The 24,860-nt window shown below is 41.7% G+C and overlaps 1 protein-coding gene across 1 annotated transcript in view; it reads right to left on the minus strand.

Annotated features, from left to right (window-relative positions):
• Positions 1-11,379, minus strand: part of FNDC3B (fibronectin type III domain containing 3B) — a 181,991-nt gene extending 170,612 nt beyond the window's left edge. The window contains exons 1-2 of the mRNA XM_054385962.1: positions 11,269-11,379; positions 1,343-1,418 (exon numbers count right to left, since the gene is read on the minus strand). Of these exons, the coding sequence (XP_054241937.1) occupies positions 1,343-1,418; positions 11,269-11,379 (187 nt within the window). The remainder of the gene's footprint in view (positions 1-1,342; positions 1,419-11,268) is intronic.
• Between the last annotated feature and the right edge of the window lie 13,481 nt (positions 11,380-24,860).

Consider the following 24,860-nt stretch of genomic DNA (forward strand, 5'->3'; position numbering starts at 1 on the left):
AGACTGCAAAATAGGAAGTTGCAAGTATTTCCAAGGACAGACTCTTCCCTCTGGGTGTGGTGCAGAACCAGAGCAGTTTGTCCTGACTGCACTCTCCATCCTCACAGTGCTTCACAACTCTAGAGGTGGTGGACAATGCCATTCACTCTGACATTTAACCCTGCTGTCAGCAGCAGGTTGGATGAGGTGACCTACAGGGCTCCCTTCTAACCAAAATTTTAACCAAAAACTATAGTTGCTCTCAAGCAGTATCATTTCAGTGTTTGATGCAGTCTAAGAAACAGTCTTTCCTGAATAGAGTTGAAACTCAGTCCAAATCCAGTGGCAGTTCATAGCTATACCATTATCAAACTGAGCTTCCTACCCCCCATGATTATTATTTCTTTAGGAAAGGCTTTTAAATAGCCCACTGAGATTGTTGCTTAGTGGTGTAAGATGGGGAAAGGATGGGGGAGGCAACACCACTTACTCCCCTCCTCCAAAAGATAAGGTAACAGCATAAACTCAAAAAATGCCACTGAGAAGAGCGTTGGCAGTACAGATATGCAAAGTCAATTCCTCTTAAATTTGGATTTAACCTGCCTGTATTGACTGTAGACAGCCTTCTACCTCAGGAATATCTGCTTCACTTCAAAGCTGTATTTGCCCCTAACGAGAAATCCTCTTCTCAGTATTTAATACACAATTTGAAAGGTCTTTTGTTGCTTCTCCCTTCAGACCTGTTAAAAGATTTCTGTGTGGGTTCTCTCTTATAAAAAACACCAGCACTATTTATCATATTTGCACAGTTTTATCAAGAGGTAAAGAAGCAATCAAAAGCCTTCTTACATGCTTTTATTCAATACTACATAATTAACTAGCTCTGCTTCTAAAGAACCAATTTAAAATTCTCCTCAAACCCAATCTGACTTCTCCAAGCACTCTGCAGTGTCTACTTCTCTATTCATTTTCCATCCCTCATGATGCCTAAGGAAAAAAAATTGTTTTTCGGAGATACCCACTTAATTTGTTACTAGTTTTCCATCTAGCTTAGGATCTCTCATTTAGTTTTACTATTTGGTTATAAGAAAGTATGCATATATATATATAAAATATAAAGAAAGTATGCATATATATAAAATTAAAAATCCTGATAAATGACTGAACAGAGAGAGAAATCTCCTGGGCTTGCAAGAAATTCATGACTTATTCTAAGATATTAAAATCATATAATGCATAAAGCAGCCATGTCTGCAACTTCTCATTCTTAAGTGCCTCACTGTATTTTCAGAGCTAGAGATGAGAACAAGTTTTCCATCATGCAAGCCACACTCACCCACAGGCTACTGAATCCTCCTCTTACCTTGGATGCACTGCAGGGTTCCATCCTCAGCCCTTATTGTGAAGGTTTCACCTGGATTAACTTGAACCAAAAAGACCTGCCAAAAGAAAAACACATTTGTCTTACTGTAGACTTCAAAAACTAAATTTCCCCAACCAATCTACTGTGTTACTGTATTCCTCAACCCAAGAGAGGAATGTGAGGCAGGGAGGGAACAGACTGGTATCCTGTATCTTTGAGCACCAGCAGGGTTCACAGAGCAGTAGAGATTTAAAGCCTACCTGGTCATCCAAACTTTAAGAGCTGAAATAAAGATGTAACTCAGTTGTGTGCAGGTGAAAATCATAGCTTTGGGTTCCACCACCAAACTCTTAACAGTGTGTTTAACTTGGCTAGATGCTGATAGCAAAGGACATAAATCTTTAGACCACTGGCATGCCAGAGTAGAGAGTAGATAAATTCCAGAATGCAGCACTAAACCATACCGGATTTCAACTTGAGGTGTAAGGGGATTTGAGCCATCTTAAAAAAATATAAATAAATCTACCCACATGTAACAGATCTCAGTAAACAAAATCCACAGACACACACAATTCAATAGCTGCACACACAGAACCAGTAATAAACTATTGATTTAGTAATAAATTTGGGTTTTTTTTTAAATAATCAAAGCATCTCAGTCTCCTCCACTGCTGAATTTTGCAAATGATGGGAATGCTATGAAGACCAGGAATCACCAAAACAGCTCTCAGTTCAGTGTACATCATATCCATCTTTATTAATTTCACATGTATAAAAGGATGATTTTAAAACTTAAGATTTAGATGTCTTTCTTTAACGGAGTTTCCCTGGGAACTAGAGATCCTCCATCTCATACTCTCACTGCTTGTGAAACTTCTACTTATATACTTCAAGCACACTCTGTTAACTTTGCATTGTCATAAATTCAACCAAAATACGGATTAATCTTGGTATAAAAGTGAAAAACTAGGTTTGTATCTTCTTGTGAAAAACCTCTCTCCAAACTTTGCTCTGGGTCTCTGTATTCTTGGACACATGCATGCAGAATTTAATTATTCACTCTGGAGAGAGAGAATCTGAACTCATGTTTCTGAATTCTTTGCATTGTCATAAATTCAATCAAAATCTGGATTGATCTTGGTATAAAAGTGAAAAAATAGGTTTGTATCTTCTTGTGAAAAACCTCTCTCCAAGCTTCACTTTGGGTCTTTGTATTCTTGGACACATGCGTGCAGAATTTAATCATTCACTCTGGAGAGACAGCATCTGAATTAATGTTGTGTTTCTGAATTCTTTGCATTGTCATAAATTCAATCAAAGTCTGGATTAATCTTGGTATAAAAGTGAAAAAATAGGTTTGTATCTTGTGAAAAACCTCTCTCCAAACTTAGCTCTGGGGTTTTGTATTCCGGGACACACACATGCAGAATTTAATCACTCTGGAGGGACAGAATCTGAATTCATGTTGTGTTTCTGAGTTCCTTAAGCTAAATGCATACAATAATTATTACCTATATGACCTTTTGAATTACAGTAATCCTAGAGAAACCCATTATTCCAGTAACATTTTTAAGGCACAAGCTGGAAATGAGAAAGAAAAAAGAAAAAGAAAGGACATATGAAAGCCATTATTTATTCTGTAACAATAATTTCTCAGGGAGCACAAATCAGGGTGGATCTGATCCAGCATATAGAGCACAATAAATGGTTCAGAAAAGATAAGAGGCACAAAGTCATTCCATCCCTAATCTCAGAACAATCAACATTTAAGTGACTGTATTTAAGCACTCCTTTGCTATGAATAGGCATGGATTATCCACTATGGGATAGAAGCATCAGCTCAAAAGAAGCACAGAGCAAAGAGCAGTGTTGTTCACATTAAAAACAACCAGAAACACCAAGAGGCAAAAGAATGACAAAAACATTTCACCCACTCATTTGCATTATACATCTACACCAACACCTCTGACCTTGGTTAGTTATTAACATGTCTGATTAACACAAAGCAGATGCCCTAACACATCACACCTCTGGAAGAATTTGGTGCAGTTCCTCAAAATGCCTCAACATGGGACTGGAAATCAAGTGGAGAATTACACTGGGGACCTTTGGAAGATGTAATCTTAGTTTTTTTTTTTTTCTATTAAATGTACAAAACTAGAAACCAATCAGATACTCTTTAGTGGCTCTAAAACACTGGCGAAGGCTTAATGCGGGACAGAGAGATGGCAAGTTTAACTCTTCTCTAAGCAGGAGGTGTTCCAAGGTTGTCCAGGGTCATGGATGTCCCCTCCCTGGAGGTATTCACAACCAGTTGGATGAGGCCTTGAGCAAGCTGACCTTGTGGAAGGTGACCTTGCGGAAGGTGACCTTGCCCATAGTGGGAGAGTTGAAACTAGATGACCTTTAAGGTCCTTTCCAATCAAAGCAATCTACAAGTCTATGAATAAAATGCATACCCTAGACTGATGTCTCCTATATGGAAAAGGTTGATCTTCTCCCTAAAGCAGGGAGTTGAGTTTAATGGCAGGCATTGACCTTGAGAGAGGGATTCCTCTTACTACATGAGGCACGTGTCTACTCCAGTTATCAGAAGGGTATGATTTACAAATTCCTTTGCAAGGAGTCATGGCAAAAGGTCCATCAGCAGCCCAAGTGTCTGCACTAGCATGCCTGCAGCTGTGCTTTGAAAATAGCTCCTTGGGTTTCCACATTAAAAAAAGATTCTATCCCCAATAACAGCTGCTGCTTACGATGGTCAAAACGAAGCAGCATTATCCTTGCCTAATTATGCAGGTTGTTAACACAAACAAATTGTTCCATCAAACTTGTTTCCTAAAGGGCAGCAGCCATCACAGCTTTCCCTTCATCATGAGCCCATGGGGAGAGGCTGGGACATATATAGAGCAGCTTCAATTAAAGTGTTACATATACGGAAATATTTCTTTATTGGCAGTCCCCAGAGTCAAGATCTCACGCTTATTAAAAAAAAAAAAACCAACATCCAAATCCTCAGCACTAGTTATTATCAGAAAACATGGGACTAGATTGGTTAGAAAGCAAAGTCCCCCATTGTGTGAAACAACACCTGGAATACTGTGTCGAGTTCTGGGCTTCCCAGTTCAAGAAAGACAGGGATCTGATGGATAGAGTCCAACAGAGAGCCACAAGAATGTCTGGGGGACTTGATCATCTCTCCTGAAGAAAGACTGAGAGACTTAGGGCTGTTTAGTCCTGAGAATCAAGTACTGTAGTTGTCATTTCCTAAAATGTAAGGAAAAAAAATAAATTAAGTTCTGAAGATATTAAAAGACATTTTTCTCCACTGATGCTCCAATTAATCACCTCTTGGAGCAGAAGGAAACACTTATGGCTGTTGCTAGAGAAAAGCAGCTATATCAAGAGCAAACTGGAAGAGCTGAGGTGTGACTGATGTGGGTCAACAGAGGAGCAAGTGCTGGATGCAAAGAGAGGATGGTGGGCACACAAGCACTTGTACCTCAAGTGGCCTCAGACCCAGAAGCAGCAATGAGAATGCTCCTCAAGCGCAAACCTTCACTTGCCTGCCACTGCAGCTGATCCCTACCAGCAGCACAGCCCCAGCCTCTCCTCTTTGGCCAAAGCTGGGGTACTGGGGTTTGCTCCTGTAACACACCCCACCACTCAAACCCTTCTGCACTCACTCCATAATCCATGTAGCCCCCAAGAGCTTGCAAAGCACTAACAAGCCACAGAGCTGATGTCAAACCATTAAAGGCAGAGCACACAGAGTGTTAGACACCAAGCATCTTCCAGCCAATGCCCCCCTTTGCCCCAATTGTCTGGGACAAATAATACTGAGGCACACTGTGACTTCTTTTGTTTAGACACACTAAGTATGTCAAACAACTTCAAAGATTTGGTTTTCTCCACGTCCTACAAAACAACAAAACCATACTCTACAGCCTGGAATGCAGCTTTGCTGTTTCCTTTCCACACAAGGGATGTTCATGAGAACATCTTGTTGCTGGAGCTTTTAATTAAGAATCTGAGGAAAGCAATAAAAAACCCCTACAGATAACGTCTTTGTTTTAATGAAAACAAACACAGACAATCTGTAATTGCCCTGTGTCTCTTTCAATATTCATCATCCCAAGTACACACATTTGAGATAGCAACAACAGGAATGAAAAGCCACTGTGAGCTCATGCTGCTGTGCAGCAGCAGCATGAGGGGTGCAGTCCAATGTCCAAGGACACTTCAGCCCTGTTTCAGTTCCTTGGCCTCCTCACATTTAAGTGTCACAAGCTCCTAGCTTTTTGGGAATAGGGTGTCAGCAGCACAATTCCAAAGGCTTTTTCTTTTTCCTCTAAAGTACTCACATGTTTGCTTTAGCAATTTACTCCACTCAGTGTTAAAAAAGCCCAGCCTTACCTGCTGCATCCTCAGAGAAAGCTTGCTATCTCCTTATCTCATTTTTTCTTTTTGCATTTAAGAATGCTATTATGTTTTAAAGTCGTGTTTGCTAAGACTGATTAATGTTACTGTTGCATAGTTACTATAAATATTTATAATCACACACACACACACCCAATTTGGCAGTAATTGCTCTGTCTTGCTCTCAAGTTTTGATGATGAGCCAAACATGTGTCACTCGTGTCCCCTTCATTCCTACCATCCGGCTCTCATGACTACTGGGAGGAGGGAAAGAGCCTAACAGACCTGACAGCAAAGGCTAGCACCGGCTTAAAGCTTGGTTCAGGAATACAAAATATCTGTGTTGGGACTTAGTCTCATACAAAGATAGAAAACGTGCCCCAATAAGGACCAAGGCCACGTGCTACTATCTGGTTTGGACAGTAGCCATTGACTTACGAAAGCGTTTAAACACAAGAAGAAAATCCACATCCAAAACAGGCCATTGTCTCCTAACCGCTCTGCTGCAGATCCCCTGGGAGCACAGGTGCAGCAGCAAGCATGAAGATACTCACCTGCATCCTGGGAACAGGCTGCCCAGGAGGGTTGTGGAGTGTCCCTCTCTCGAGATATTCAAAACCCACCTGAATGTGTTCCTGTGTGATCTCTTCTAGGTGATCCTGCTCTGGCAGAGGGGATGGACTGGATGATCTTTTGAGGTCCCTGCCAGACCCTAATATTCTGTGATGCAATACAACCCAATCCTTGCTTCAAAGTATTTCCACTTTATGAGAACCTTTTCCTTCCTAAGGTCAAACAGACTCTTGCACCGCTTTGGCTTATTAAAATCCTGCCTTAAGTGTTTTCCAACGTGGCAGATTTTCCCTTCCCTGTTTATATATGCTTCATCCAGTCACAGGTTTCTCACAAATGCTTTAAATTATTGAAATCTGCTATATTCACAATTTCTACAGTGCATAACATTTGGAATATATTGCACCTTTTGAAAGAAGACACCTAAAACCAAACCAAAAACATCAACAAAATCCCAAGCCACAGAATAATCATTTGGGTCCAGTCTCTATTCTGCTTTAAAGGACTGTACCCCAGATCCTGATGAATTCCCAGACACTGCCCAATTTCCTGCTGCCCCCTGCAAAATGGGCCAAAGATTTCACACCATTCGTTGGGCAATATTCCTTCCAGAAATGCATCCCTCCTCAGCCATACAGGAGCAGGTGGTGTTTATTTACTATCAGCCTCTCTTCAGGAAGAGAAATCAAGGAAAATGCTACACATCACTCAATAAACAGTGGCTTTTAACAATTAATAATTTGATAATAGCATTCTGAGTTTAAATACCCTCTTTTCATGGGACAGAAAAACGGAGACATGAAGCAATTCTGTCAGATTACGATGAGTGCTATGGATAGCAAAGCCCACAAGTGGCAGATCCTGAACCCCCTCATTTATCACACTTTAACTCCAAACAAGCAGTTAAAAAAAAAAAAAGTCACTATAGCTCTGTAACAAATTGCTCTGACAAGCAAAAAATTTCATGATTCATGAAGTTTTGGCAGATTCTGTGTTTCACTGGATTCACAAAGAAAGATCTTTGTGAGAACAGCCTCAGGAGTTTGGCCACCAACATCCTTTGGTTAAAACGCCTTCAGAGAAGTTCATTCCAGAGACTTCCTAGATAGCAACCACCACCCATGGGTTAACTTTGCTAACACTACTCATCTGCCACCTGTTCTAGTCTAAATGTCCAGGACTACTGAATCTGCCTTAAAAGTGAATGCATTTTAAAAGAGGGAAATTTCATCATCCTTTATCCAATAGTCATTTTCATGGACTGCTGCTTCTTTAGGTAGCTTTGACATATACCAGTTATAAATCTTTTTCTTCTTGAAACAAGCCTCCCACTTCCAAGTATCCCCCCTCTTCCCTGAAATGACATTTCTGGAAGTATATTAAAAAAAATAAAAATCCAAGGAGGTATGAAGAACTAACTCTACATTTTGGCACAAATTTTATTCCTTCATCTCAGCTGTTCAGGTGCAGCACAAAACTCAGCTAAATGCTTCCAATCTCTTTTCAGACTTCTTGTGCTACAAGAAAGCACCAAAGCTTGTTCCTCACTCGGATGTACTCTCCTCTCCTCTATTCAAAGTGTGCGACCCGAGAAGACAAGAACAGGCACACACAGCACTACCTGCAGTGCCTGGGCTCAAGCCAAACAGTGGAAAAACCCACCAGGGTTCAGTAAACACACCTTTACAAAGAGCAGGCAAGCAGAAAACTTGCTACATCACTGCAGGTGCAGAGAGTGAACCAAGCCAAAATAAAAACCTCCCAAACTAAAATCACTCAGCATTCTAAACAGCTATGCTGTGGCACAGCTGGTGGCCCCTCCACTTTCTACTGCAAGCTTTTGAGAGCTTGCAGCGGAGTACCTACAGGAAACCATTGAAATTCTTGGACTAAAAGGTTAATTATTGCTCCTTGAATCCCCACAGGAGTTACAAGTGGATTAGAAGCAGAAACAGGGTAAGCAGCAGCTCTGGAAAGGGCATGAAAGCATTAAATACAGTCAGCAGTAGTGGAAATTAAGTGTGGGAAACTTTAAAGAAAAAAAAAAAAACAAAACAAAAGCCAGTGCTAGAAATATCATTTGGGGTAGTCTAGAGGAGAGATTATCATCAAGCAGGCAGAGCTCTGCGCTGTACAGCTCTACAGTGCTCATGCCCCAGAAGATAAAACAATTGAATGTTCCTCTGCAATTGTCTTACAGTACAATTGTCTATCTGTTGGCAATTGTCTGTTTGCTGGCAGAACTGCCTTTTGCACAGCTCTCCATCTGGCTCCTGGTGTTTTACCAGCTCCAGACTGCTCTCTCCTACACGTATAAGAATGGGTCTTTTGAGAAAAGCCTCTTCTCTGAAGCTCAGCATTTCTAAGCACAGGTTATGGCACAGCTCTACCATGCTGGCATGGCTGAGGCATCACACATAAGGGTGAGCACCAGCAAGTGTACCCAGAGCATCTCATCAGAAGAGCACTGATCTGTGTGCTGGCCTTGCTGCAGTCTGGAAAACTCCACACACTGTCTCCCACCAGCTCAGCTGTGATGCTTTCCTCCTGCCAGCTTCTCATCAAGGCTGGAATTACACCCTGGAAAAGCACAAGTCCTTATAAAACTAGCACCTATTTATGGACTAATATAAACCATCTTTCTTAAGGCAGTCATTCTTACCTGAACATAATCTGAAGGCTGCTCCTGCCTTACAAGTAACTAAAATCAATCTCTTTCAACAACACATAACATTTGCTTCTACTTTAGATAACAAATTACATTAAGAACAATTAGTGTGGTCCATTTGCTGCTCCTATATGCAGAGATCAAATAAAGCATCTATTCCAATGTCACTCCATTTTAGAACTGTACTTTTAAAAAGCAAAGACGTCAACTAAAGCTTCAGGAATAGGATGAAAATGATAAATCATAGAATGATGTGGGTTGGAAGGGACCTTAGATATCATCTACTCCAACCTTCCCACCTTGGGCAGGGATGCCTCTCAACTAGACTCAGCTGCTCAAGGCCTCATCCAACCTGGCTTTGAACATCCCCAGTGAGGAGGCATCCCCATCCTCCCTGGGCAGTCTATTCCAGAGTCTCACCACCCTCACACTGAAGAACTTCTTCCTAAGACCCAGTCTAAACCTAATCTCCCTCAGTTTAAAACCATTCCCTCTTATCTCTAGACACCCTTCTGAAAAGTCCCTCTGCAGCCTTCCTGAAGGAACCCTTCAGGTATTAGAAGGCAGATATAAGGTCCCCCTCGAGTCGAGTCTTCTCTAGGTTGAGCAGCCCCAGCTCCCTCAGTCTACCCTCACAGCAGAAGTTTTTCAGCCCTTGGATCATCTTCGTGGCCCTCCTCTGGACTTGCTCCAACAGCTGTGCATCCTTCCTATGATGGGGACACCAGAACTGGATGCAGCATCTGAAGCATAAAGGCAGCTAACCTTTGCAATGTAAGGGCACATCCACCATAGAAGTCAAAAAAAGTACTTCAAGAAATATGGAGTTGGGGTCCACAAGCATCACCCAACTAAGGGACCTGGCCCAGAACTGTTCAGTTGAGCCATATTTGCACAGCAGAGTGAAAGCAAGAAACAACACACTTCCAGTATGTCATTTATCCTCTTTACTCCAGATGAGAAGCTCATTTAAAAGCAGTGGAAGCATCTGCCAAGCAAGGCTGCTGAATCATCACTAATGGGGAAAATTCAAAGGTTGACTTAGAGTCCCATCTCAAAGGAAGGCTCAGAACACCTCATTTATTCTTTCTGTAACACTGAAGGACCCGCTGGGCAGTCTAAACTGAGAAATGGTTTCCATCAAGGAGGAAACCATACTTAAGGAACAATTACCCTATCCAGTATCAATAAGATTATGCCTTCACTTAAGTATATGAATATTGGATTTGGTAAATAGGGTCATTAAAAGCTTTCTTGTCTATTTTTTTTTCAAGCTGAAGTACACTGAGCAAAATTACTTAGAAAAATAATCACAGTAACAAAAATCTGTATTGTATTAAGAACCCAGGTAAGGGGAAAGACTTAGAAACTTACAGGGAAAGTAGAAATTATTCCTCCTCTCAAGGTTGGTGTAGCTCAAAACACAGCTTGGAGGGAGGAATGTATGATCAAGGGATCAAGAACTAACAGAATAGCATTTTATATTGATTCATGAAACCTATTTCTTCTACCTTGGTTAAAATACTTTGCTGAAATAGCTCCAATCAGGAGAGAACCAAACAGAGTGGCACAGAACAATTTCTATGGCAGATTAATGTTTGTCTTTGCAGGACATCTAAGATGACAGGTTTGGGAACCTACCCACCATCAGCTTGAACCTCCAAGGCTGCGTCCTGACACAAAGGCATCACTAGAATCTTATAATTGTTCCACCTAGTCTATTAGGGAATATGTCCTAGAAAAATATGAAGGCAACTGTAAACTTGCCTTCTTTTAAAAGCCCACACAAAAGTCCCTTCTGCTTCTTAGAATATAGGACAGGGTAACACATAGGACTGCATGGAGCAGTGCACTCAGGTAAGCAAAGACCAGCAGACAGGACTCTTCAATTCTCCATCCCTTTATAACCTCAGCATTGGTTTTAAGTTCTTAAAATCTCATCACAGATACTAGTAAGATGGCTGGGTAGCAGCTAGCACAAGTAAATCATGACAGTAGCCTTCTGCAAAGCCCTCACACACGCAGCATTTACAGCTGTCAGCTCAATCCCTTTGCTTTCACTTCAATGAACACACACGTAAATCATCACAATGCATTTAACAGTGCACTTAAAGCATTGCTTTTAATGTCTTTCCAATGCAAAGGAAGATTTCTACCTTCCAGGAAATGCTCTCTCCTCCCTAAGGAAGGAGAAGGAAAACCTCCAAAATCCCTTGGTGGCCCAGAAATGTTGTGTTTAAAGCAGGCACTCTGTGCCCAGGTGACTGACCTGCTGTGATCCATCGCCATTGACGATGTGAGGCATCATGGCTACCTCCCCGTTCAGCAACGGCGGCAGCTCCAGCGGGATTTGGTCGGTCATCATCATTGTGACGTACATTCATGGAGAATTGTCCTCAACGGGCTTCCTGTAAAACAAGCATCAGTTAAAGAGCCTGGAAAACACACTGGTTCCTTCAAAGGTCACTACCCTCCACGTGGATTTTGCCATTAAGGTAATAACCTAAGCAGGAGACCTCCTTCTGTAACATAAATCATATGAGGATTTGAGGCACCGAGATGAGGTTTTAGCTATTAGATCAGGAGATCAGATCTCTCTTCAGTGGTGCCCAGTGATAGGACAAGGAACAACGAGTGTAAGCCAGAACACAGGAGGTTCCACCTCAACACAAGAAGACACTTCTTTACGTTGAGGGTGACAGAGCACTGGAACAGGCTGCCCAGAGAAGTTGTGGAGTCTCCTCCTTTGGAGACATTCGAGACCCACCCGGATGCATTCTTGTGTGACCTACTCTAAGTGATCCTGCTCTGGCATAGGGGTTGGACTCTGTGATCTCTAGAAGTTCCTTCTAACCCCTAACATTCTGTGTAGCACAAGTCAAGTTTCCATACAAGACTTCCAAAAAAATCAACAAGTCAGATTTCCACTCTTTCCCAGGATTACAACCCCACCAGGCCTCATCACACCACTGCGTTAGGCAAGTTCCAAGATACTCAGAGGGAGATTTGCTCTGTTCCTAAAAATCAGCATCCTGTTTGCTGCCACAGGAAGCTGTTGGAACCAGATCATTTGCACAATGAAGACGATATCTCAGTTTCACTCGATAGCCACGGATCAAAGCCAAACACCTTTCTTTACTTTCTAAGGCCCTGTAAACTGTGTGAACTCCCACCTAGAACACTAAGAGCAGGGACCTGACTTCTACTTAATCATGATCCAAACAATTAGAGTTTCTGCTGGAGCAGGAGGGACAGCACACCCCCACACTCTGAATACCTTCTGCTTAAAACCATCACAATGTGATATGTAAGCATCACTAAAACCACAGGGAGATTGCTTAGTAAAAACAAGCCTTAATTCATCATTAAGGGTTCCATCATATTGTTTTATTGGGGAACAATCCAGTCCTTTGGTGAATAAGATGGAAGACCTAATCACACAGCTTGTCTAGGCTTCTGCAAAAGAAGCAAAGCAACCTTACAGGTCTGGTGCTGATCAGGCAGCTTCTTTAGCATCTCTCATGTCACAGAAACCCAAAGTCCTCCTAAATAATTTCATATACATCACAAACTCAAGTCAGGAAAAAAAAATGTGCTGCGACTCAGGTGGCTGGTAACAGCCAGGCAATCAGCTGGCACAAGACAAGAGCACAGAGGGAATTTTTCAGCAAAGAGCAAGAAGAGCTCACAAGGAAAGTGGTGGGGAATCTGGGATTGACATGGAGCACTTGTCTACAGAGCCATAAACTGGGAAGTTGAATTCATCTACTTCAGAGGAAACAAAGGGCTGAGTCAACCTCACCAGGACTGGAGCATGCAGTTCCACAAATGCTGCATGCTGCAACCCCATCACCCTCGTACTGGCTCTGCCTCCAGTTTCTGCTAAGCTTTGCATTTAGAATTCTTTTTATCAGTTAAATAACTGAAGCAATAGTTTAGTTGAAATACACTCTCTCCATTTTCATGAACTTCTTACAGAGCCTGCTGCAATCCTACCACCTGCAGAGCAACCCAGTAATCAGAAACATCAGTCTGAGCAGGAAGCGGTACTCCAGCTCCTGAAGAGGACCACTTGTGTGGTTTAAAAGCAATAGTGGTGCCCACACAGCCTCAATCAGATCAGTCCTCTCACTCTTAGCACACAGGCCCCCTTCACATCTAAGCAGCACCGGAAGAGTAAAAGTGCATTTGTTTTTCAGATGATGTGCAAACTTAGCCTTGTCACCTCCAGCCACACATCTCAAGACCAGCATTTTAATTGCACTCAATACCAAATTTAGCACAACTCTCACAGCTCTTTCCAATGATCTTATCCGTGTGAAAACACCACTTTTCTAATCATCACTTCACTCAGATATAAACAGAGGCAATCTATTTTCATCCACCTTCAAATGAAATCCTTCCTTTTATTTGAGACTCAGTTATGGGACAGAAGTTGTCAAAAAGCTTGAGACAGTTGTCAAGAGGATGGTATGACCACAGCCAGGTTTCAAGTCCATCTCCAGCCTGCATCAACTGATTTGTCCCAGAGTCTGGCAGTGTTTTAGTCCTGCTGTCACCACTACTCAGAATAATAAGGACATTGCCAAACACTTCTGTAGCCCACAGGATCAAGCTCTCTGATCTGGCACAGGTCTATCAGTGACCAAAGCCTCCCTGGCTTAGGCACTCAAAGCTCTGACCCAGCCATTACACAGGCTACAGAAATCTATCCGACAGCCCGGAAGCTTTGCTCAACACATTTTCCCCCTGAAGTTTTGCAATAGTTGGAATTTCTTCCAAAACCTTTTGCTTCTTACTGCTTCACAGTCTCAGGTTTTAATTTTGAGAAAGATCCAAGACCACCACCAATATTCACAGGTGCTGGATTTTGGGGATGGAGGGGAAGGAATGGGGCAGTGTGATTAGAGAGTTTGTTTAAAATTATGAGGAAGAAGAGAACATGTGAGGTTTTAAACCATTCTTTAAGTGCTTGGGATTAAGAAAAGGACTTCAAAAACCTAATACTGAATGTCAGTGAGAACAGTGGAGTCAGCAGCTGTCAATGGAAACAGGCTGACTTAGCCAAGAGTCAGTTGTATCTTGAATTACATCAGTTATATGTGTGGTTATACATCTATAGTTTGTGTGTGTGTGCAGTCTTATATAATAAATAAAGACTAAAGACAATGTTCATAGGAACTATTTAACCCCCATGTAAAACAGTATCCCCCCTCCTCCAAAGAAATGACACATTCACCTACTCCAGAAGTAATCAAAGAGTTGTAGTCAATGGGACAGTCTAGTTGGAGACCTGTATCTGGTGGAGTCCTTCAGGGGTCAGTACTGGAACCAGTACTATTTAATATATTCAACAAGAACCTGGACAAGGGCACAAGGGCACTGTCAACAAGTTTGCTGATGATAAAACTGGGACAAGTGGCTGAAACACCTGAAGGCTGAGCTGTCGTTCAGCCAGACCTGGACAGGCTGGAGAGCTGGGCAGGGAGAAATTGAATGAAATACACATGTAGAGTCTTGCATCTGGGAAAGAACAACCCCACTGACCAATATAGGTTGGAGAGCAGCTCTGGGGAAAAGGACCTGGGGGGCCTGCTGGACAGAGGATGACCATGAGCCAGCAATGTGCTCTTGTGGCCAAGAAGGCCAGTAGTATCCTGGAGTGTATTAGAAGGGATGTGGTCAAAAGAGGTTCTCCTCCCCCTCTACTCTGCCCCGGTGAGGCTGCATCTGAAATAGTGTACAGTTCTGGGACCCTCAGTTCAAAAAGGACCTCAGGGAACTGCTTGAAAGACTCCAGCATAGAGCCACAAAGATGATGAAGGAAGTGGAACATCTCCCTTATGAGGAAAGGCTGAGGGAGCTGTCTCTCTTTAGCCTGGAGGAGACTGAGGAGTGACCTCAATAATGTTTATAAAGATATGAAGGGCAGCATCAGGAGGACAGAGCTAGGCTCTGCTCAGTGATGTCCAATGACAGGACAAGAAGCAACAAGTGCAAGCTGGAGCATAGAACGTTCCATGTGAACATAAAGAAAAACTTTTTCACTGTGAGAGTGACAGAGCACTGGAACAGGCTGGCCAGAGAGGTTGTGGAGTCTCCTTCTTGGGAGACATTCAAAACTCACCTGGATTCGTTCCTGTGTGACCTACTCTAGGTGATGCAACTCTGGCTGGGGGGGCTGGACTAGATAGTCTTTTGAGGTCCCTTGCAACCCCTAACATGCTGAGATTCTGTGAATCTGAAAACCCCAGCTTTAATGGAGCTTGAGCATCACACTGATGCTATTTTCTTAAGGAAAAAAAATGCCAGACTATAGCTTGAAACTACATATTTTCCTAGTAATACTTCCATTCCAGGCACAACAACCAATATGTCAACATTTATTTGCTACATGTCATTACTTAAAGCTTTACAGCTGCATTCCTTTTGCTTTATTAATGGATTGTCACTACAGCCATGTCTACACTTGCCTCACTTTAAAGGGGAAAAAAAAAAAAGGAGGAAAAGTTAAATCTGTTTCCTTCATTTGTCAGGTCTGGTACAACCCTACAGAGGTAACACCAGCAACAACATTGCTGGCCACAGGGAGTACTTCACATAGATGTACTTCATGCAGAATTAGACAAGATGAGGTTAAAACATCTGCCTAACACTAGCAGACTTCACACCAAAGCCAAAACCTTAAGAAAAGCTTCATGCACTCTTTTAGCTTATTTGCTCATCCACACTACTTAAACTAGAGCTATTCACTATGCACTCACACCCTTCCTAAAACCTAGCACTCCCCCTACCTCTCTTGATTAATACAAAAAAGGTGAGGTCTGCACACAACCTCTTTTTTTTCTGTGAATTCAGGAGTATCACTGGAAGAAAACACCAGACAAGGACCCAAAAGAGTCACATTTCAGGATATGAGAACTCTTCCTTAGCTAAAATATGAACTGCCAAACACTAACCCACAGCTTTTTTTTTTTTTTTTCCAGGTACTAACTCAAATTTGGGGTTTTGTCTAGAAACCTGACTATATCTAAATTTAAAAAAGATATTTCCTGTGTGTCTACATTCCCTAGGTTTGGCTGGGATGAGCCACAGCAACGCCAACATGGAGCAAGAGGCTGCATCTCCCTGTCTAACTCCAGGGGAATATGGGAAATTACAGCTTCCCACTCTGCTGTAGAGCAAGGAAGAACAAACAACCATCCAAGCTTAACATTTCTCTCCCCACACCAATCTGTTGATGTTTCTAACTTACTATTACAAATCTGATGTTCAGTTTGGTACTGCAGTCTTCTAGTGATCACCAAGATGATTCTCTTTCCTTAAATTAATTCAATATGTGAATTAGTAATACATAAATTAGTTGCATATGCCCCTAGAGAGAAAATTAAAAGACACAGAAGAACAAACTGTAACTATCTAGAAACCAATGTCCATGTATGGTTAACTGACATGACCCAACAGGTTACATCAGAGTTGTCCTGAATTCCATAAGCAGTGTAAGCCACACCAAGATACCCAAGTCCCACTTTTCCTAGAAGGTTTTATCCATGCTATTGATGGTGCTGTAAGCCAAGAACATTTTTCTTCTTGCGTTCTTTTCCACCTTCAGTAATTTACAAAGCTGAAAATCTCTTCCAGCTATGGCAGACAAATTCAGAGAACCTGGCAGAAGCAAGAAGAGTTCTGATTATTCAGTCCTGTGACCACTCTCTGCAAAAGTTTAATTTTTATTTCCCTTCAACAGACCATTAAAAGCTACTGAACAAAGTGTTCTGCTGTTTTATCAGGATCATCTGGAATTACAATATTTGTACTCCACAGATGACAGACAGCTTTCTGATAGAGCCACGTATCCTGCTTTAATACACCACAAAAATCCACATTTGCACTCATCCAGTGCTTACTTGGGATTATTCTGTCTGATTAGAAAAGAATGCACTGCAGAAAGAGTAAGAAGCTCCACCACCTTCAGCCCTATTGTTACCACAGATTAGAAACAGACACACAGTATAAAACTTGAAAAGGAAGAATTATCCACATCCAGCCTAAAAATGCCCCATACATTTTCAAGATGATAAAGTTCATACATAGGCGGTGCCTGCACACACACATACAAGCCCAAACAGTGGATGCAGCAATTAGTAAAGAAGAAAACAAAAGACTCCTGAGATTTGCTACAAGATTTCTCCCCAAGCTTGAAGGGCAGTTTGTCCATAGCTCAGTCACCTCCTGAACCAGCTGTGACAACAGCCCCATCATTGAGAAACAGATTGTCTCATTCAAACAGCATTCTGAGAGCTCTAATCCTCCTCAGCAATGGCAGCCATCAGAAAGCCAGAAGTGCACTGGTGCTCAAGCTTCCCTTCCTATATTTCAAACAAATATCTGGTTGTATTGATCAGTAGCCATAAACTACTCTGCTTTTATAACAAATCCCTGAAATTACATTATGTTGGCATGTATGGCAAATAAAGCATTCCTTGTAAAGACAACTTGGGTGTTGAGAGTGGCCTCAGAGATGACAGGATCTGTTACCCAACATATTCTTGAATTTTTTAATGCCTTAGGGAATTTTTCTTCACTAATTGTTCAAAATCATAAAACACATTCCATTGAGACTGGAAAGAGAACGAGAGACTTGTAACAGAACAATGTATTATACCTTCTTAGAACAAAACGTCAGGTTATATAGTCTGATAGGAGCTCCTTTCTACCACCATTATTTTTATATATATATATATTTGTGTATTATATGAATCCCTCTCATACCCTTCTGCATATAATAGCTGATCTCCTCTTGCACACCAGTTCACAGATTCACATACTGCATTGGGTTGGAAGGGACCCTCAGAAGTCATCTTGCCCAACCGCTCTGCAGTCAGCGGGGACACCTCCAACTAGATCTGACCACCCGGGGCCACATCCAGTCTGATCTTGAATGTCAAACCACAATCTTCCCTGCTCCAGTTTCAAACCATTGCCCCTCATCCCATCACTACAAGCCCTTCTAAACAACTCCTTCCCCATCCCTCCTGCAGGTCCCCTTCAGACTGATGCACGGCCCAGAGAAGTAATCCAACCCATCAGGGACTTCCTTAGTTTATAACGATAGGGGAATGCCAGTTCAGGTGTGATGTCAAAAGTCAAAGTCTTTGGCTGATGTAACTGATCTAATGACCAGCACTCACTTCAAAGGTGACTGTTTCTCCCCCTCCACCAGGAATTTTCGCTGGCTTGGCTTGGTTCTGCAGAGAGAACGTTCAGAAATTGGTAGTTCTCTGACCACGGAAGGAAAGCATTTGTGATATCTGATCTGCAGTCTCCAAACCACATCCTAAGAACACGAGTCCAAGCCCTCCACCATCACTGTTAGTCTGAACACAGACACAGCCTCCCCCATCCACTGCGATATACTGACCCTCAAACAGTTGTGTTGTTATAACTGGGTCAAGAGGAACTAGGAGTTGCTTTAAATGGTTTTGTCATGGTTAAAAAAATACCTGGAATCACAAGCTCATGTCAGGAGTCCCATTTCATACCACTGAGAAGTCAGACCTGGCTTTAGAAACACAGGCCCCAAAACCAGGGAAGACTCAAATGTTTCCAGAAGAAATCTCACTTTGGAAAGAAAAACAGTGAAATGCAATTGCAGGAGCCATTACCTGCAGCACATGTTATTCTCCTCCCATAAAAAAAAAAAAAAGAAATATTCTTGGGACCATTTCCTATTTTCCAGGAATTTGTATGTGAAATTGAAGAAGAATATTAAAGTCTGGTACGGCAAATCACATTGCTGCTGCTCATTACACAGCTGAAGAAATGGGTGCTCCTCAAGAGGTATTTTGAACAAACTCAAAAATAATTAGAAATAAAAATAACCAGGAAAAAAAAAAATGGTCATATGTACAGGCAGAATATGCATCCAACACCTCCCACCCCAGACCTATTTCTGCACACACATGGACATAAAGAATTTCGAATGAGTATATGACCACCAGGAAGGCTCCAAACAAGAAGTGCTTCATCTGCAAGTTACTTTTGATTCTGGTGTTTGCATGCAAGAGATGAAAGAGCTTAGACACAGCCCTGTTTCCCTACTGCATTTTATACAGCACACGTTGAAATTTAAGATTAATTAAAACATATACAGCACAATTATATTTTCACTGTAAAGCTGAGCAGTAAATATAGCTGCTTTCAAAAGACTCTTGCCATGGCTTGCCACTTGAATTCAAAAAGGAGTGGTAATAATTGTTCATGTAGAAAAGCCTCTTGAGACATGAGCAGTACCTGGAGGTATGCACACAGATGGTTGGTCAAGGCACAAACAGTCTGGAATTTGTCTTGTCTGATGTGTGTTCATTAGTTTAGTTAAATCACATCCGTCTGAAGAGCGACTGAAACCTGAAAGCATTCCTCCTCCTCTGCCTAATTGCAAACACGGCAGATTAATCAGAAAGCATCCAAACAGACAGGCTTCTTCCTAACACTTTTGCAGAAATACAGGCAATTTTAATAATCCATTAGGAAAAAAAAGAGAACAGATTAGAGGGAATGCACACCTATAAAGCTCACTGGTGTTTTATGAAGAGGTAGTAAAATGCCTGCTGCTTGCTCTCTGTGCCATTTCACAGGCAATAAGGCCACCAGTAGCTGGATCCTATCTGCAGCAAGCTGAAAAGCATAAACATCTTCTCCAAACTTCACCACTGGAACTAATCAGGGGGTTTATTCCCCTCCAAGTTGATTTTTATTCTAAATAACACATTTCAGTATTCATGTTACATTCTACCTCTCAAAATGGGATTAGCATGTTAGTTCTATAGGGGATCAGAAAAGTTAATGGTGCTTTTCCCCCAACTGGTGTGAGATTACTAAGGCAGGTATCCAATGGGTAGCAATATGATGATTTTCAGCAGTTTGTATTTATTTATACCTAAAATTTGACCTCAAGTTTTCAAGACTGGAAACACTTATTTTAAACAATTCTGCAATACAACCACCTGCATAGCTCTCATAGGAAATGTTTGTAATTTAGGAACAGCCAAATTATGGAAAAGGAAAAAAAAAATCCCTAGCTCAGCCTTGGGTAAAATGGAATAACTGAATAACTAAATAACTTCAAACATGTACCAGATCCAAGCATCAGGAACAGGGAGATCAGGTCAAATGGCATCATGCAGGAGTGTCTTATTTCACAAGACAAGTACAACTAATCAGCATATAATAGCTCTGATGAAACACCAGAATAAAGCAAGCTGGTGCACAAAGGAGTCTTTTACCAAAGGAAATGCCACTAGGTTGTTTGGGTTTTTTTTCCCCTGGTTTTCCAGAGAGGAATCTTGTGAAAACTTGCCTAGGAGAAGCCTAGCCCGCCCTCCTCCCACCACCGCACGCGTGCCCCGAAGGCACTCCTGTTCGGGATAAAACGTAATGGCACAAGATTTAAGGGAATAAAATACACCAGAAGGGAAACTGATCTCCAAAAATTTTTATTAGGCTTCTATTAGCTATGGCTGAGCAGAAAGCCACAGGCAGATGAGCTAATCCAAAGACTCCACAGAGTTCTCACTTTTGCAAATAGTACTACAGCAGCAAACTCCTCTGTGGCTCGTGATCAATTCTAAACCACGCAAATGCAGCACAGTTACAGCCTTGCCTGCTGAGTAAGAGCAAGCTACACAGAGAAAACTTGCATACAACTCACCCTCATCATTTGGGCTTTTCTGTGCTTGATCTTCAAATGTGAAAATGAAGTTAGTTGGGTTTGCTATTTATATTCCTTCCCTTCTTCCATGTCTTCACACCTTCCCTTCGCCACCTGCCTCCACATTACTCACATCAGATAAAGGGGACTCACTAAGGATACAGTTGCAAAAGTAGAAGAGTTTTTCAGGCACCTAATTCCCACAACATTTCATAGCCTGTTGCTGCTTGGAAGAAGGGCTGAGGTGAACTCTTCCCTCACAACAGTGGCCAGTATTTCCCCCCACCCCACCCCCACCCCCCCCATGATTTTTTTTGTATTGTTGCTTCCTTACATTTTTAATTTACATTTTTTTTCTTGTAAGAAGTAGTCTAACTATAACATTTTCTCTAGCACACCTTGTTTTAAACAGTAACTACTTTAAAAGTTAAGGGGGTTTAAGGGAAATTAATTTCTGCAATTCCAAAAACACAAACAGTAATCAACATTTTGAACTGATCTATTACTGCTTGTCCACCCTTATAGAAGCATTTGAGAAGGAAAGTTCTGGGTGCTAATCAATCAGCAGCTGTACAATACACTATCAACTGCACTCAGCATCACTGTGCTTTTCTAGAAGACCACAAGCCACATCAAACAGGACAATACTCTGCTTTCCTGGACATCTTCCTTTCCACTGGTCATCAGAAGAAGACAAAGCTCTTCCAGCTGCGTTCCCCCATGTGTCAAGGTGAGGAATGAAGGACGACAATGCCCCAGCAGCTCTCCACCCCCCAGCACAAACTGGTCCCCTAATGGCAAAGAGCTATTTCGTGCAACAAGACAACATCGCATGTTTCCTAATTAAATGATAATCCTTTTCAGCATCTCTACACTCTATTTCGCTTCTGACAACAGCAAATTGTAAATTAAATTCATGTCACAAAAAGACATTCAGTAAGCTTAAACACTGTTTCAAGGAAACATTGTTATTCCAACTATCTTCTTGAGGAGGAACAAATTCCTCCAATCCAGACCTACATCTGTCTACAGGTTTGGCCCTAGTCCTGCAGATATTTAAAGGAAGAGATGATTTTTTTTTTTTTTTACACTAGGGCTAGTCAAACTCTAGCACAGGTTACCCAAAGAGGTGGCAGATGCCCCATTCCTGGAAAAACTCAAGGGCAGGTTTGACATGGCTCTGAGCAGCCTGATCTAGATGTTCCTGCTCAGTGCAGGGGATTTGGACTAGATGACCTTTAAAGTCCCTTCTAAGCCAAACCATTCTGTGATTCTATGATTTATGCACTCTTAATAGTTTTATTAGCAGTCTGTTTAAGTACTGAACTCCTCCAGCTCAGGGCTGTGACCCTGTGCATATGCCCAGGGACACAAGCAAAACCTCTATGAGAAAAGAAGTTCTTGCACAAAGGTGCAAGTCAGATAAGATGTATGCTTCATCTGTTTGCTTTCTGCCTCCATTTAGTAGCCAAAGTATTAATCACAATTCGAGGTTGATAAGCATAGCATGTGGCGATAAATCCCCTCCCCTTCAACTCTGCTCTCTCAAATAATCATCTCCCTGCAATAATATCACAAAGACCTTGGTTATCTCTTCCAGAGTTCCTGTGCCGTGGAGAATCTACTGAAATCATCGGGGTGGGGTTTTTTAACCACTAAATAAACTATAGACAGGAAAGAAAAAGAAAAGGGGAAAAAAAAAAAAAAGCTATCTATCATATCAATCTGCAGCAGTTGAAAAGCACGCATACCAAATTCCATTTACAAGGAGGTTTCAGCACACCTTTGTGCAAGGCAAACTTTTCTGTTGTCGCCATTCACCGCTAACCTGACTCCGGGCTGCCGCTGGGCTGACAAAGTGGCTCATTGTGTTATTGTGGGAAACCGCTTCAGAGAGATCTCCCATTCAGCCCTGGGATTCAACAACAGGCATTCACACGCAGCGGCCACTGCAAGGAAGCACCTCTGGACGGCTGCTGGAGACGCTTCTCACGTAGAAGGAAAGCTGAAGCCATTATCATCATTATGGTTACAGGATCTAAGTGCTGAACTGCATGATTCAACAGAAACCAACCCAAAACGCACCACCTAGACCTCATTCCTCTAGAAATTTCACTATCAGGAGAAAAAGTTAATTCGTTTCACCATCCCTCATTTTCACAGAACACAGAATACAACTTGCAAGTTGGTTTTTTGGGTGTTTTTTTGCTTTTCTAAATTGCTTCATGTAAATGAAGATACTATGCTACCCAAAAAGGTTTTTCTTGAAGTAGACCAAACTTTGTATTAGAAGACTCCAAAACACCAACACAAAACCCAGAACCAAAGACGAAACCACACAGAAAATGATCATTGTTCCCATTTTCAGTTGAGTAATTTTGGAATCCAGCACCTAAAAGAAAGAAACCTTTCCCACTCAAGATTTTTATCTCCAATGGTAATAAAGCATCAAGGAATCAAAACCATCAAATCTTTAAATGTAGAGCACTAGAGGGGTTCAGTTTCTTTAAGGTGACAAGACATAGGATCTCCATTTATCCATGCAGAAAATGCACAATCTTTCTCTTGCTGAATATGCCAAGGGATGCAGCTATAAAGATCAAGTTATCTATTAAACGTTTTAAAAAGGAAAACCTTTGGGGTTTGTTATCAGTCTGAAATGAGGCACAGTTTTTGCAGCACAGACTGGAGGAGAAATGAACTTCTGTTGATACAGCACTCAGGTTGTCTGTATCGAATTTAATTCTGAATCCTCACCCTTCTAAGTTAATTCCCCACTCTGTCAGTTCCTTCAGTCAGTGGAAGGCTGAAAGATATTCTTAATAAAAATAAGTTGCTACTGTTTTTTGATAGTGAGAAATATAATGAAGTACTGGACAACTTGCACTGTGAATTGGGAAAAAGCAACATCACTTAAAATCCCAAACCTACAAACTCAGCAGTGCTGGTGGAAAGGCAGCTACATGGCATGGAGCCAGGGAGACAGATGCTGTCCCTCCACCTGCCCTGGTGACCTGCAGTCAAAAAGCAACAGCCCCAATCCTCCAACTCCTAGTTATAGAGTTACTCATTACTAAGTTATAAGCCTTTGTTAATTAAAGTTTCCTAATATTTCACCTATTGACTATGTTACTACAGCCTTCAGTGTTAGCAGACTATGAAGAGGTAATAGCAGTACTGAAAGGTTATTAACACACCTTACACTAATTATTTTTCCCCTAATGAAAAACTTATTAAGATTAATGAGAATTCTCCTAAGTCCTAGAACAAGCAGCACATTCCAGTTGACAGCACATTGATAGTCAGGCTCCTTTGGAAATAACCACCAAAAAGGTGAATCCAAAGGCAACCTCTTGTTTCTGGTTCTTTGGGGCTTTTTAATGTCAAAATACCAGCCAAGATATCCTACCCTATTGCTTTGAGCTCCAAAACATTACAGCAGTTTGCCATTACTTTGAGCTTAAGCTAAAAGGTAGGAAAACAAGACAGATAATGAAGCAAAAAAACCACACAACTGTTTTAAATTAAAGAAGAGTAGATTTAGGTTGGATGTTAGGAGGAAGCTCTTTACCATGATGGTGGTGGAACAGTGGAATGGGTTGCCTAGCGAGGTGGTTGAGATATTTCTTGGAGATATTCAAGGTCAGGCTCAACAGGGCTCTGGGCAACCTGATCTAGTGCATGGAGGATATCCCCGCTCACTGCAGAGGGGTTGGACTAGATGACCTTTGGAGGTCCCTTCCAACCCAAAACCAGGTGTTTTAATGAGACTGAGCTGAGGTCTGCCGAGCAATGGGGCAACACTGCTGCAGGTTGGAGGCAAGCCTTCAGGCACCAAGAAGCTCTCACAACCCTGGAGAGGATAAATTTTAAAGATAAAAATAATTAAGGGGCCTCAAAGAAAGCAACAGACAGTTCTTTTGGGAGAGTCAAGAGGCACAGACAATAATAGGAACCAGAAGTTGGGCAAATGTAAAGGATGGCAAATTTTCACTCCTAACTGCAATAACTTTTTAATGCAAACCTATTCTTTAGCGAAAAAAGGAGACAGTCATGTTGGTGTCTCCCTGTTTTTACAGCCACACACCGCTCCAGTGAAGTCAATTAAAGCCTTCAAGTTCAAGTTAGCTTTCCACATCCTTTAAATGACA

This window comes from Indicator indicator, chromosome 13, assembly GCF_027791375.1.
Source record: "Indicator indicator isolate 239-I01 chromosome 13, UM_Iind_1.1, whole genome shotgun sequence".
In the NCBI taxonomy this organism is placed as follows: domain Eukaryota; kingdom Metazoa; phylum Chordata; class Aves; order Piciformes; family Indicatoridae; genus Indicator; species Indicator indicator.